General features: G+C 41.7%; 1 protein-coding gene across 4 annotated transcripts in view; it reads left to right on the top strand.

Annotated features, from left to right (window-relative positions):
• LOC138746879 (neuronal-specific septin-3-like) overlaps positions 1-14,154 on the top strand; it is a 294,741-nt gene that overhangs the window by 13,530 nt on the left and 267,057 nt on the right. For all 4 annotated transcript variants that reach the window (XM_069905464.1, XM_069905463.1, XM_069905466.1 and 1 more), the window contains exon 2: positions 12,553-13,920. In XM_069905464.1, the coding sequence (XP_069761565.1) occupies positions 12,553-13,920 (1,368 nt within the window). The remainder of the gene's footprint in view (positions 1-12,552; positions 13,921-14,154) is intronic.

Raw genomic sequence — 14,154 nt, 5'->3', positions numbered from 1 at the left:
AGTGCCCTACCATTTACCGTGCATGTCCTTTTTTGGTTTGTCCTTCCAAAATGCAACACCTCACATTTGTCTGGATTAAATTTCATCTGCCATTTTTCCATCTGGTCAAGATCCCTCTGCAAGTGTTGAAAGTACTCCTCATTGTCCTCCACACCTCCAATCTTTCGCGTCATCTGCAAACTTGCTCATTTCAATTTACCACATGATCACCCAGATCATCGATATAGATGACAAACAACAATGGTCCCAGCACCGATCCCTGAGGCCCACCACGAGTCACCATCCTCCAATCTGAGAAGCAATCATCAATCTCCACTTCTCCTGTACAGCCAATGTCGAGTCCAGTTTACTATCTCACCAAGAATACCAAGCCTCTGAACCTTCGTGACTAACTCCCATATGAGACCAGGTCAAAGGCTTTACTAAAATCCATGTAGACAACATTCTCAGCCTTTCATTCATCAACTTCCTGGTAATCTCCTTGAAAAATTCTATCAGATTAGTTAAACTCAACCTACCACGCACAAAGCCATATTGACTATCCCTAACCAGTCCCAGGCCATTCAAAAACTCAAAACGATCAACCAGTTTACCTACCTCGGCTGCACCATTTCATCAGATGCAAGGATCGACAAAGAGACAACAGAGTCGCCAAGGCAAATAGCGCCTTTGGAAGACTACACAAAAGAGTCTGGAAAAACTATTTACATCTATTTACAAACTATGTAGTTTAGCAAGGTTGGCGTAGCGGTTAGTGCAATGTCTTTACAGCGCCAATAGGGTTCGAATCCCATGCTATCTGTAAGGAATTTGTAAGTTCACTTCATGTCTGAATGGGTTTTCCCCAGGGGCTGCAGTTTCCTCCCACCATTCAAAACATACGGGGGGGGGCGGGGGTATAGGTTAATTGGGTGTAAATAGAGCAGCACAGACTTGTGGGCCAAAATGGCCTGTTACTGTCATGTATGTCTAAAATTTTTTTTTAATTTAAAATCTGCAACCAAATTGTCCAGTATAGCCAATACAATGTTCAGCATGAAAACTTGGGGTCATGTCTTTTGCTCTGCTCCATGACTCTGTGACTTTATTTTGGAGTTGTTTTCTGGTAGTTGAATGGCTTGACTCTCGCATTTTGCTTGTTCTTGTCGAGGCTTGTTTTGTTCTGTCACGTGATGCTAATTTGATTGGACCTATTCTTCTCTGTGTGTTTTTATTGCAACAGCATGCAGATTCTGAGAGATTTGCACAGCAATTTTATCCCAAGCTACAGTCCAGGCAGGCTCTAGGCTCTATGCTTGTGCAAAATGCGTAGGTTGCAGTCAGGACTACAGAGCGGAAAAATGCAGATCCCTCGGTAATCGTGGGTTAGAAGTGAAACACCAAAGACTGCACTTCAATCTGAGGCGCCTGCAAGCTCGCACCAAGCTCACACCAAGACACAAGAGCAACTTGTCCATGAACTACTCTTTGCAGACGATGCCGCTTTAGTTGCCCATTCAGAATCAGCTCTCTAGCGCATGACGTCTTGTTTTGCGGAAACTGCCAAAATATTTGGCCTGGAAGTCAGCCTGAAGAAAACTGAGGTCCTCCATCAGCCAGCTCCCCACCAGGACTACCAGCACCCCCTACATCTCCATCGGGCACACAGAACTCAAAACGATCAACCAGTTTACCTACCTCGGCTGCACCATTTCATCAGATGCAAGGATCGACAAAGAGACAACAGACTCGCCAAGGCAAATAGCGCCTTTGGAAGACTACACAAAAGAGTCTGGAAAAACAACCACCTGAAGAAACACACGAAGATCAGAGCGAACAGAGCCGTTGTCATACCCACGCTACTGTTCGGCTCCGAATCATGGGTCCTCTACCAGCATCACCTACGGCTCCTAGAACGCTTCCATCAGCGCTGTCTCCGCTCCATCCTCAACATCCATTGGAGTGACTTCATCACCAACATCGAAGTACTCGAGCTGGCAGAGTCCGCAAGCATCGAATCCACGCTGCTGAAGACCCAACTGTGCTGGGTGGGTCATGTCTCCAGAATGGAGGACCATCGCCTTCCCAAGATCGTGTTCTATGGCGAGCTCTCCACTGGCCACCGAGACAGAGGTGCACCAAAGAAGAGGTACAGGGACTGTTTAAAGAAATCTCTTGGTGCCTGCCACATTGACCACCACCAGTGGGCTGATATCGCCTCCAACCGTGCATCTTGGCGCCTCACAGTTCGGCGGGCAGCAACCTCCTTTGAAGAAGACCGCAGAGCCCACCTCACTGTCAAAAGACAAAGGAGGAAAAACCCAACACCCAACCCCAACCCACCAATTTTCCCCTGCAACCGCTGCAACCGTACCTGCCTGTCCCGCATCGGACTTGTCAGTCACCAACGAGCCTGCAGCAGACGTGGACTTTTTACCCCCTCCATAAATCTTCGTCCGCGAAGCCAAGCCAAAGAAGAAGAAAAGTAAAAACACTCAGTAAATGCTGGAGGAGCTCAGCCGGTCCCGCAGCATCTATAGGAGGCAAAGATATAAGAACTTTTCGGGCCTGAGCACCTTCAATATATAAGCAACAAAAAAAAAACAGGATGGCATCTGAATAAAGACTGAAGGGGGGGGGGGGGGGTTGGTGGGGAAGAATGGGAGGGAGAGGAGACCAGACCAAAAGCCAAAAGGTGTTAATTGGATGTGATGAGAGGGATGGTGAGATGAGAGGAAAGGTGAGAATTGGTTTTGTCACTGGGAAAAGAATCAGAGGGAAAAGAGAGTGAGCTGGGGGAAAGGTGACAGAGGGAAGATTTGGGGTGGTGGTGGGGGGGAGTGGTAGAGTTTAATGGAAACCGGAGAAGTCGATATTTAATGCCCTCAGGTTGGAGGGTGCCCAGACGGAAGATGAGGTGTTGTTCCTCCAATTTGCGGGTGGTCTCAGTCTGGCAGTGCAAAAGACCATGAAGAGACCTGTGAGCAAGGGAATGGGATGGGGAATTGAAATGGATGACCTTTGGGAAATCCATGCTATTGTGGTGGACAGAGCTGAGGTGCTCAATAAAGTCTGCATCAGTCTCTCTGATGTAGAGGAGACCACAACAGGAGCACCAGATGCATGCAGTAGATGACTCCTGAAAGTTCACAAGTGAAGTGTTGCCTGAGGTATCTTGAGGTATCTTGAGGTATCTTGAGGTATTGGGACTTCTGTGAGGCATAATTTCTTAACATTCATTGTGTGAACCCTCTCATACTTGAAATGTGCCCCAAAACTGAGTTGGTGAAATATTGCTTTAATATTTTGTGGTAACTTTATTTGGCTTTGTATATTCTCTGGTTTCCTGACAATAGCAAAATCTAACATGGTGTGAAAAGCTTAAAGGAGAAAATTATTTTGAACAAAGAAGGAAGAAGTGAATCGAGAGTTTAAAAAAAAAATGCCTTGTGGTAGCTCATCGGATTTCAATCCTTCAGATGTAAACTTCAACATTGAGAGTCATAGCTGACCCTAGATCTGTCATCACCTGATTTATGTGCACAGACTCGCACTCAAATTCACTCACGGTCTGCTTCTCTCAAAACTGGATTGAGATCTATTCTCTCTCCAAAATAAACAAACTGCCATCACTCAGGAATACCTCCATCATGTGAGATGCTCTGGTTTTACACGCGCACACACATGCAGACAAACTACTTCGTCATGATTGGATTGTATTAGTCCACCTCATTAATACTGAGCCAAATAAATCACAGTGTACCGTTTAATTTTAAAATAAAATAATGTTTTTAAAAAAAAAACTACATAAGTCCAATATCATTGGGGTTACTTTTGCTAATGTTAAAAAATAAGGAATTCATACTTGCCATGACAAATTTCTCCCAACTTTTAGTTTTGAGAGGGTTGTGAGTCAGTGTTAAGGAAGGCAAATGTAATGTTTGCGTTCACTTTCAGAAGATTTGAATATAAAAGCAAAGATGTAATGCCAGGGCTTTACAAGGTGCTGGTCAGACCACATTTGGAGTGTAGTGAGGTGTTTTGGGCGCCACATCCAACTTAGTTTGAGCTGGTATTGGAGAGTGTCAAGAGAAGGTTTAGGTGAATGATCCTTGGGATGAGAGGGTTAATGTTATAAGGAGCGTTTGATGGATCTGGGCCTGTACTCGCTGGAATTTAGAAAGATGAATGTTGAAATGACTAGACAGAGTGGGCATGGAGCAGATATTTCCAGTAAGGAGAGAGTCGACGACCAGAGGGAACAGCCTCGGACTAAATAGGTGTCCCTTTTGACAGAGACGAGGAGAAATTTCTTCAGCAAGAAGGTAAATCTGTGGAATTCATTGAGTGTATTTACAGAGATGTTGGAGAGAAGGCAGGAGAATGAGACGGAAGGAAAAATACATCAGCCATGATTTGAATGGTGGTATAGCTTCAATTGGACAAATGGCCGAATTCTGCTCTTAATTCTTATGGTCTTGGGTGCAGCTCAAAATACTGCAGATGACAACATTCTGAAATGAGAAAAGGGATTCCTGATTGTGTCAGACATTTTGGATCTGGAGCTGAGGTTGCAGTGGTTTGGAATGAAGGCTGTGAGAACGCTAGAGGCGAATCCGCAGAGACCCAGTGATTCTGGGTGGACTTTGCTTCTCTCTCGCTGATTGTGAGGAGCGCCAAACAATTTCTGCTGATGCTGAACCTTTGCCTGCCTTATTAAAGGAAACTTGTGTAATATTACATTTTCTGTTTTATTACATGACGATAAATGTATCTTGAAAAATGTTGGGAATGCTGAGCAGGTCTGTGGAGAGAGAAAAGAATTGACAATGTCGCACACCAGTGACGTTTCTCTATCTGTCGGTGCTAACAATAGAGATGTTCTGTTTTTTTATGATTGAACAAACTTCTTGCCTTTATATAAAAAAAACTATCTGCAATGGCAGTAGTAGTTGCCTGATAACTCAGCACTAAAGCAGCTTGTGATGTTTTGGGTACAGCAGGATTACTTGTTGCAGGTGGTGGAAGGCAGGAAGGTGGGAGATAGATTTGCTGCAGTGCTTTTTGTGTGTCTTTTCTCCCCCCAAGGAAGGCACTGGAAGCACAGAAGGAAAAGCAGGAATAATATCTGGCAAAAGTAAGGAAAGAGAGGTGACCCTGAGGAATTTTTAAAAAAATATATATTAACTTTTAATTTTAAAATTTTATTTACAGCTGATTCTAGCCATTTAAACCTCAACCGCCCAAATTAATTTACAATCCCGGTATAATTTTGGAAGGTGGGATGAAACCTGGGGAAAACCCACACAGACACGGGGAAAAAGCATTAACTCATTACAGACAGCGCCAGATTCAAACCTGGATCACTGCCACTGTAAGAGTGTCGCGCTAACCGTGATTTTAAAAAAAACAGACACAGAAGTGCAAAAAAAATCACGTAGTCTTGTACTTCATTGAATGCATTTACATGTACCGTTAATCTCAGAAGCTCCGAATTATACTTTATTTTGTTCAGTACTTTTGCTCCAGAATTGTTCAGGTCTTACCACGGAATTTAAGTCTATGCCTTTTTTATGTCCCTTTCCACTGCATGCAATAAGCGAGGCCAGAATGATGTACGAGTTTGTTTCACACCCTTTACAACCTGCCTCAATCATATTGAACTTTAACCTTTAAATGGCAGTGGTAAATTTCTTTTTGGAGCTCTGTGGACAAATGCTATTCGTTGTTTTTAAAAAAAAATTTAATAGCAGTTGAGTACTGTGAGAAATTAGGGGTGAAATGTAGAACAATGTTTATTTGTTAAAGCAACTCTTAAAATAAGCCTGTCTGTGGTACTGATGGATATAGAACTGATAGCACTGTTTAATTTCAGTGACTCACTGTGATTAACACGTGTTCGTATAACATTCCTTTGGAAGCTACCTTCTTGGCCCACTTAGTTTATAAAAATAAGCATGTTAAAATGCTGCAGAGAGAGTTGACATGGATGCTGAGGTGCAGGGTAGATCTATCTACAGTATATATTTGCCTTTTCATCACCCACCGTGTTGTTTAATATGTGCCTTTTGTAATGTGAGGTTTGACTTTCTTTATCAGAGACCATATCCGGATATAAAAGAATGCTCTCTGCATACTTTTACCAGTGTTTTAGTTGGGATCCTTCAGTGAGCATATTTCTGTTGATTGTTATTGCAAGCCCTCAGATCATTTATAAAGTCTTATTCTGAATGGGTGAGCTATAAAGATACAAATCTTTCATCCTGAATGCATTCCGTCATTCATCAAATCTTGCACGGCAGAAGGGGAAGTAAAGGGGAAGAAATCCAATTTAGTTCTTGCTCGCAGTTCCATTTTTGGTCACCAAGGTCCCATCCCAAAAAACAGACGCCAGGAATTTGCAAGTAGCCGGTGATCCTTTGAAACTTGTCTCCAAACTTCCTCTGTATCTGATTTCAGGGGATATCTGATGTTATCTGTGCAATGGCGGTAGGGACAGCTGCTGAGCAATGTTCCTGTACAAGACTACATACAGCTGCATCCAGATTGGAGATGACTGGATCATTCTTCTGTTCGTCAAATTTGTTAATGCTAGCCAAAAGTGGTGATTGATATCATGGAACTCTCCTCAATATTGCTTTTAATATTGTAGATGGCTTCATCACTTTTTAAATGGATTTGTTTTTATCAATAACTACTATATTGTACATTAGATGTTTTACTTTAATAATTTAAGTCATAACTGAGTGATTCCTTTATCTCACTGCAAGTAGTAGTCATGGAAGAAACAATGACGGATTAAACTAAATTATTTACTTTGCAATAAGTGCCAATCTTTAGATCTGAAATTTCTATCACAAATTAGCTTCCTGCACTTTTGCCAGGGCAGCAATGCATTGCAGCAAAACAATATTTTGTGGATTGCAAGAAATCAAACACACATTTCAAGTGACCATGTAAGAATTTGATTGGCTCCCTCCTCCCGACATTGGATAGGTTATTCTTGTGGAGATCCCAGATGTGTGTATGGCCCAGGGTATAATTGTTCTGCAAATTGCAAATTATCATAAACCAACATCACTAAATCATTCAGTCAAGAGCCATTGAATCAATGTTGACTCCTGGTGATTTTATGGAAGGAGTTTCATGAAGATGGCCAATTGATATCTCAGCCATTCCCAAAGTGACTCCATTAATCCTATCCATCCAATTAACTTTTGTTTTTGTCTTTTATCCTTCTACCTTGCCAGCATGGTGATCTTCTGTTTCATAGTTGGCGGACATCAGACATCCAAAATGTGTCTCGTGACCTTCAGCGCAAAAGTTGGCTTTATCTACGCTGTGTAACCTGCTGGTTTCTCCAGTATTGTGTTTTTACTACAATCACTGCAGCTGCAGACTTTCAGGTTTCACTCCAAATGCTTTGTTTCTTCTCGCTGTTCATTGATTGTTCAAGAACCAATCTCCTCCAGCCTTTCCGATGAATCAGACCTCTCTATCTTGTTCTATTGTAAAACACGGCTTTTGCATTAGCACAGCACCAATGAAGAATCCAGTGTACGTAAATAAATTAAAGCACAGATATGCTGGAGGAAGTCGGGGTGTGGGGGGGGGGGGGGGGGTGGTCTCGCAGCATCCATAGGAGGTCTAAACAAAAAGCAGGCAGGCAGGGGGAGAAAGGGGGAAGAATGTGAGAGAGAGAGAGAGAGAGACCAACAGGCAAAAGGTGTTAATTGAATATGATGAGAGGAACAGTGAGAATTAATTTTGACTCCGTGAGAAGAGACGGGGAAAGAGAGGGGCAGAGCTGAAGGAGAGAAGACCAGTTTTGACTAGATTCACAGACTTTGTTTTACTCCTTCCATAAATTGTCTGAGCAAGAACGACATCTCTCTATCATGATCAAGCCTGGTGTAAAAGGTCTTCCTCACACCTTCTTAGTTCATCTCCACATTCAGTCCATTCCAGGCACTGAAGCTTTTCACAACTTCCACATAACCTTTGCTTCCATTGAATTCTTGATGACCTATGCTTTGCCCTCTTGACATTTAATAACAGGCCAACTTCCACAATTAGATTTCTGTAATTATCTTTTCCTTTCTGCTAATAAATGGGTGGTATCTGCTAAATTTGTTGATAACTTTTTTTCCCAATCATTGTTTTTGCTGCCTCAAAAAAAAGAATAAATGCCACTGATTGACCCAGTTTAGAGTTGTACTGAGAATAAATTCTGCACTCTTAATTCTTCTTTTTATTTCATAAGAATTTAATTGCCATTCCTTTACTGATTCCATATATTCTTTAAATAATATATATCCATTGTCCTGCCTTTCCCTTCTTCTTCCATTTCTCTATGTTCTTCTTCTTCCTCTGGGTTGGCCATCTGTTGTTTCCTTGTTTTCTTTTTGCTCTCTTCTTTCTTGTTCTCGTTGTTTTCTGTGTTCTCTTCCTGTTGCTGTGTTGCAGCTGTCACTCTCAGCTGTGGAGATCGACTCCTCAGCTGTTCCCCCCTCCCGTCAGTGTGTTTTTTTTCATGCGCGGTTGCGCACTTTTACTCGGCTCCGTGAGCCATTTTTGTAGTCCTGAGCTCGGGACATCCACCGACCTTAGGGAGCGGGCTTCTCTCTCCGCGGCGGGCCTCCTCGGACAGGTAAGGCCTTCACCTTCTTCTTCCGATGTTCTTTCCTCTTCTCTTCTTCCCGTTGCTTTCGACTTTTCTCTCTTCGCTGCCATTTTCTTCTCACCTTGTCTTTTACTTTATTTTAATTTTTATTCTTGTATCTTTGTGTTTTGTGTGTTTTTTTTGCCAACTTTTATGGAGAGGGCTGGAATTCCCTGACCGGCCACTACTCCATCACGTGACTCCTTCAATAAATTCCATTCAATGGTGTTTGAAAGGTTTACAACCTTCCAGAAGTCTTGCACCTTCCATGGTTCAATTCAAAATGTTTGGATTAATGTACCGTATGTCAATTGAATGGTTCAGAAATGATGGAAGAACTACTCTGGAGAAAGCATGACAGTTTTTTTATTAATCCCCCATTGATTTCAAGAAAATTGTACACATTGAAACTGGTCTCTTTTTTAAAAAAAAATAATGGGATGATGTTGGTGATTTAAAAATAATTCTGTTCCTCATCCAACAAATAGAAAAATTCAGCCCTTGGTTATTTTCAGTTCCAGGGCAGGCTGAAACCTGTACAGCAAGAATAGATGAATTCTTTCTGAAGGCTCAGTCATTCAAAAGTGATAATTTTCTTAATTTGTGCCAGATTCTTGTCAGGTAGAGAATGGCCTATTAAACTATAAAAACGTATATGGGTTAAAAAATGAATACACTTGGACCACAACCATGAGCTACTGAGCTGATTATAAAAAAAAATATGAATTTTGCAGGGATTAAGAAATCATTATTTGGCATTTATTTAGTTCTGTTTTCCACCACTACTCTGAGACTTTGTATGTGAAAATTTCCATTTTTTCCCTATTTGTTTTTTTTTTAACTTTGAAATTCACATTTTTGCAAACCAGTAAAGGGTATTTCCTTGCATCTAAAAATCCCATCTCGTATCAAGCAACAGATGGATATTTATATGAGTTTCTCTGAAATGTATCTACGTTTTCTTTTGATACTGCTGCCGTATTTTGGTTAACAATTCAGAATTTGGTGTTCAATTACATTGCTCACATTTCAGACACAAGCACATTTTGTTTTGTATTTCTATATTAGAGAGATGAAACAAAGAAATTTATAAATGATTGCACTAATTGAATACATATTTCAGTTCAAAGGGATTTCTCCATCCCTGTCTGAATTAATGTCAAAATATCCAGCCTTTGTTTTAAATAGGTTCCTGTTGGGTAACATTGGCACACCATTGACAAAGAAACTTTATTGTTCCGTCCTGACTTGCCTTAGCTTTGAATGGATATAATGGACAAATAGGAAATAATCCGATTTCTGTTTTGAATTTACTGCTTCAAACAGATGTATACAGAGATCAGAAACCTTCCATTGCCTCTTCAGTTTCACAAACACACTGCTGTTTCCAGCCATGGAGTCTCTGAATTCCTCTCGAACTAATACTAATTACTGACCTCCAACACTTTGACCTGTCAGACTGTGTGCACAGTAGTCATTAGTCGAGGAGGCACTCAAACCTGGACGACTGATGCCTGAAGAAAAAAGAAGTTGTCGTTTCACAAGGTGCCTGTTCCCAAGTGAAATAAAGTCCCAAAACTAAATACTGATGTTATGCCTGTCTGGTGAAATTGCTTTATTGCAAGGGTAGTTGGTAAATCAGGCCACTATGAGCATTATTTTTTAAAAACACTACAATGTCATAAAATTTGGTAATTTTTAGTACAGTAAAACCCCCAGTATCCGACACCTATGGGGATTGTTAAATGCCGGATAAGTGAATTTTACAGTTGCTTGAGATCGCATTTGGTGTGGATTGGTGAACTAACTGCTGGGTGGGGGGGGTTGGGGGGGGGGGAGTTCAATTTTAAACTTTTGTACTTTTTACCTTTTTTTTTTGCTGGTTGCTTGAATTCCAGATAATGGGGATTTTACTGCATCAAATGTCCAATATACAGTGCATTTTCCATGTAAGGTTCTATAATAGAGAATGTTTTTAGATCATTTTTTTTCTAATTTAGCCAACCAAACTGTTAGATAATGTAGGCTTTCTGTCCAATTATTCACGTTCCCCTTCAGATTTGGCTAAATGTGTCTGAGCAACCCCTGAGCTGGGTGTTGATTGGAATAATTCACATGATCTGATTAATAGTGTTTCAAGTGGAGCCTGTGAAAGATGTGCTGGGGGTGCAAGATGGGGGAGGGGGGATGGTGGTAGTTTGGGCCTCCAAGTCCTTTGTGCATGGACCAGAACAATGAGCTGCCAGAGCTTCAAACTGCCTGTGGTTTAGAAGGAGGGGAGAACCATTTACAATACTTTCTGGTTATGGATGAGCTCCCTAGTGTCCACAGAATGAAGATTCAGAAGGAGTAGTGCAGCGGCATATCTACCTCACCATGCCAGCAACTTGGGTTGAATCCCAACTTTTGGTGCTGCCTGTGTGGAGCTTGCATGTTCACATCTCCATTTAGGTGGACTTCCTACCAAAGGCATGTGGGTTTGTAGGTTATTTGTCAATGTGAATTGCTCGGAATATGGATGTGAGGGGTAAAACTTGCAGGAGTGGTGGTAAAAATGCAACAGAATTGGTGTAAATAGGTTGAAGATGGATGGACCTTGGTGGGAGTGGGTTAATGAGTGCTCACTGACTAGGTCCTTGAGTGTATTCAGAAAATGTAAAGATAGGGTGAGAAATAGACTCCAAATAAAAGGTTTACAGCATGGCAGGTCGATTCCACCCATGAATTCCATGCTGACCAAATATTTTACAACCCCGTGTGTTTTGGAGAGTGGGATTGTGCTACTTGTGTTAGGTTAATTGCCATAATACTGAAATGACAGTCTATCTTAATGCACAGACTCCACCAACAGCATTGGAAATAGGAGCAGGAATAAGTAACTCAAACCTTCATGCCTGCTCTCCAATTCAATAAAATCTTTTAACTTGGAACCTTTTCCCTCCATGAGTCTCCTTTCCGGTATCCTAAATTCAGGGCCCAAGCATCTGTCGAGATCTTTTGTTCTTAAATACCTTCTTAAAAAGATAACAAACCTGGTTTAGGAACTTGAAGGCTCGAGCAGCATCAGTGGGAGAAAATGAATGGTCGATGTTTTGGGTCAGAACATTTAATCTTCAATTCTTATTGAAAAGCTCTGATCCAAAACGGTGACCATTCTTTTTCTCCTACTGACCCAGCTCATCCATCCAGCAGATTGCACTGGATGACAAATGTTTTTCGTAAGTTTTGTTTCCTGAAAACAGATTGGGGATTATGAAACACCGCTTCAAGCTCAGCACAAGTATGATTTCAGATTTGCTGTGTCACGTAGGAAGTTAGAGAAAGATTAAATGAACTTTTACTGAATTTAGCATGTTCAGTCGCATAATAATGCTGACACATTGCGCTTGTCCAACTGGCCCAACAAGGTTTTGTACTCAGCATCTGATGCCTTTCATGTCAGTGTCCAACAATAGCTGGCCGGCATTGATGGATTCCAGTTGCCCTGATGCAGCTTTTCCATGGTTGCAATGTCCTGGTGAAAACTTTCGCCATGCTCGTCAGTGACTGCACCAAGATCAGCAGGGAAGACACCCAAGCACAAATGCAGAAAATTAACCTTCAGGACATGTTGCATTTCATGGTTTTTTAAACTTGAAGTAGACTTAAAATAGGACAGGAAATCACAAAAATGGGTTTTATCTAAAAAAAAAGTATGTGACAAGAAAACTTTAAGGTGATTTTTGTGATCAATAGTCCAAAATCCATAAGATGCACCCAAAGGTATTCAGGAAGCAAAATTATCATTGTCTTGTGTTTTTTTTATTATCCAGTTTCCAACATCTGAAGCCTCTCGCATGTCCCAATTTGTCTAATTATGTGGATATTTTATTCAAAAAAATTTATATATTTTAATTTTTATTTATCAACAGCTCTGAAACGGTCATTTGAGATTGATGATGTGAACGACGAGCCTCCGTTTACACCTGTTTCTCCTCTGAGCTCGACTTTTTCTCCGAGTCCAACAACAGTTCAGTCACCCAAGCTCACTGAAAACTTTGCCCCTTCTCCGTCTTCGTATCACACAAAGATCAATAGAAGCTCAAGCACCACTGTAGCCCCTGGGTCCGCCCAGTACAGGAAGGTCTCTTCAAGCTTTTCTTTCAATCAAGGCTCCAAACCAATCCCCAGGGCCAATGGGAGTGCAGCAGGCGTGTTGGGTCGTGTCGCCTCTTTTCACAGCAAAGTAAACCCCAATAGCTTTGGCCAATCTTCCAGTTCTGATGTTGTTGCTGGTCTACATGGCTCCACATCTAGTCTTGTATATCCCTCAAGATTAAACTCTGTATCAAGTCCACTTCAGAGTCCACTGGGATGCCAAGATCCTTGTGTTAAGGCAAACTTTGTGTCGTCTCCAGCTTTGAAAAAATATTCATCTCAGGGCAATATGATCCACTCTGAAGTGGACCGACCACCGACCTCTGTGAATGAAACCAGTCATGGTTCGATGCCGTCCCTCGACCTCCACATCGCTGAAGACCTTGCTCTGGAAAGAAAGATGCATAAATCGAGCATACCTCAGAACTCTGGGGTACAGCCTGTGCTCGCTCAAAGCATCACACCAGGTCACAGTCAACGAACGAGCCAGAGAGCGCCATGGATTGCCTCTACTGCCACCTACTCCAGTTTGAGCACGAAGCCTGCGCAAAATCTTCGAGAATTGGGCTATGGGTCAATCAACTCATTTTCCAACAACGTGGCTGGCTCTACATGTAAAGCTCTGGAGAGTCAAATTACAAGCTACGACCATTCAATAGGACATGTTCCAAAATCGCATTTTATACAGAATGTAACAACTTCTTCCCCTATCCAGCAGATGGGATCAAACCAAGGAGTCTCGATGATTTCCATACATCCATCTGGAGACTTCCAGTCTCCTGCCGTCGCCGCAGAGCCCATCTCCGAATCCATGCATCAATTTAACGAATTCAAGTTGGTGGCACAGCCCCAGATGGTTCAAGTCACCACTCCTGCTCGCTTCCCTGTGCCAGATTTGCAAGCAAAACTTGGGCAGAATTCTGGTTTGAATGGGGATCCGATGTTGATTCTACAGACAATGGATTACGCAGGCCCCATGTTCAGAAGGGATCCTTCCTTCTCAAAATCGGCTGAGTTCGGAATACATTATCTCAATTCTAACATCAAACTGGCAGACAATATTTATCATGATAGAAAAATAGAGGACGAAATTCAAGACCCACGTCTGGAGAACGAAGTTAGGGTGCATTTGTGGCAGCAAGGTAAGATGCATATTTCTGAGTCAATTTTATGAAACAATTAATGCACATTAATTTTATTTATGAATTTATTTAAAAAATTGTAGGCCTATTCCAACTAGCCCATCTTCCCACCCCCCTCCCCCATCCTTGTTTTGGCCTAACTGGATATGTTTACTCATTTCTTTATTTTGAAAGCATAAGATATTTTTAAATGCATTCTAGTTATACCTTCATTGAACAGATCTGTTTATCGAT

The sequence above is a fragment of the Narcine bancroftii genome, chromosome 12, assembly GCF_036971445.1.
Source record: "Narcine bancroftii isolate sNarBan1 chromosome 12, sNarBan1.hap1, whole genome shotgun sequence".
Classification (NCBI taxonomy): Eukaryota; Metazoa; Chordata; class Chondrichthyes; order Torpediniformes; family Narcinidae; genus Narcine; species Narcine bancroftii.
The sequence above is the reverse complement of the archived record's forward strand: the minus strand, read 5'-3'. Positions and strand labels throughout refer to the sequence as shown.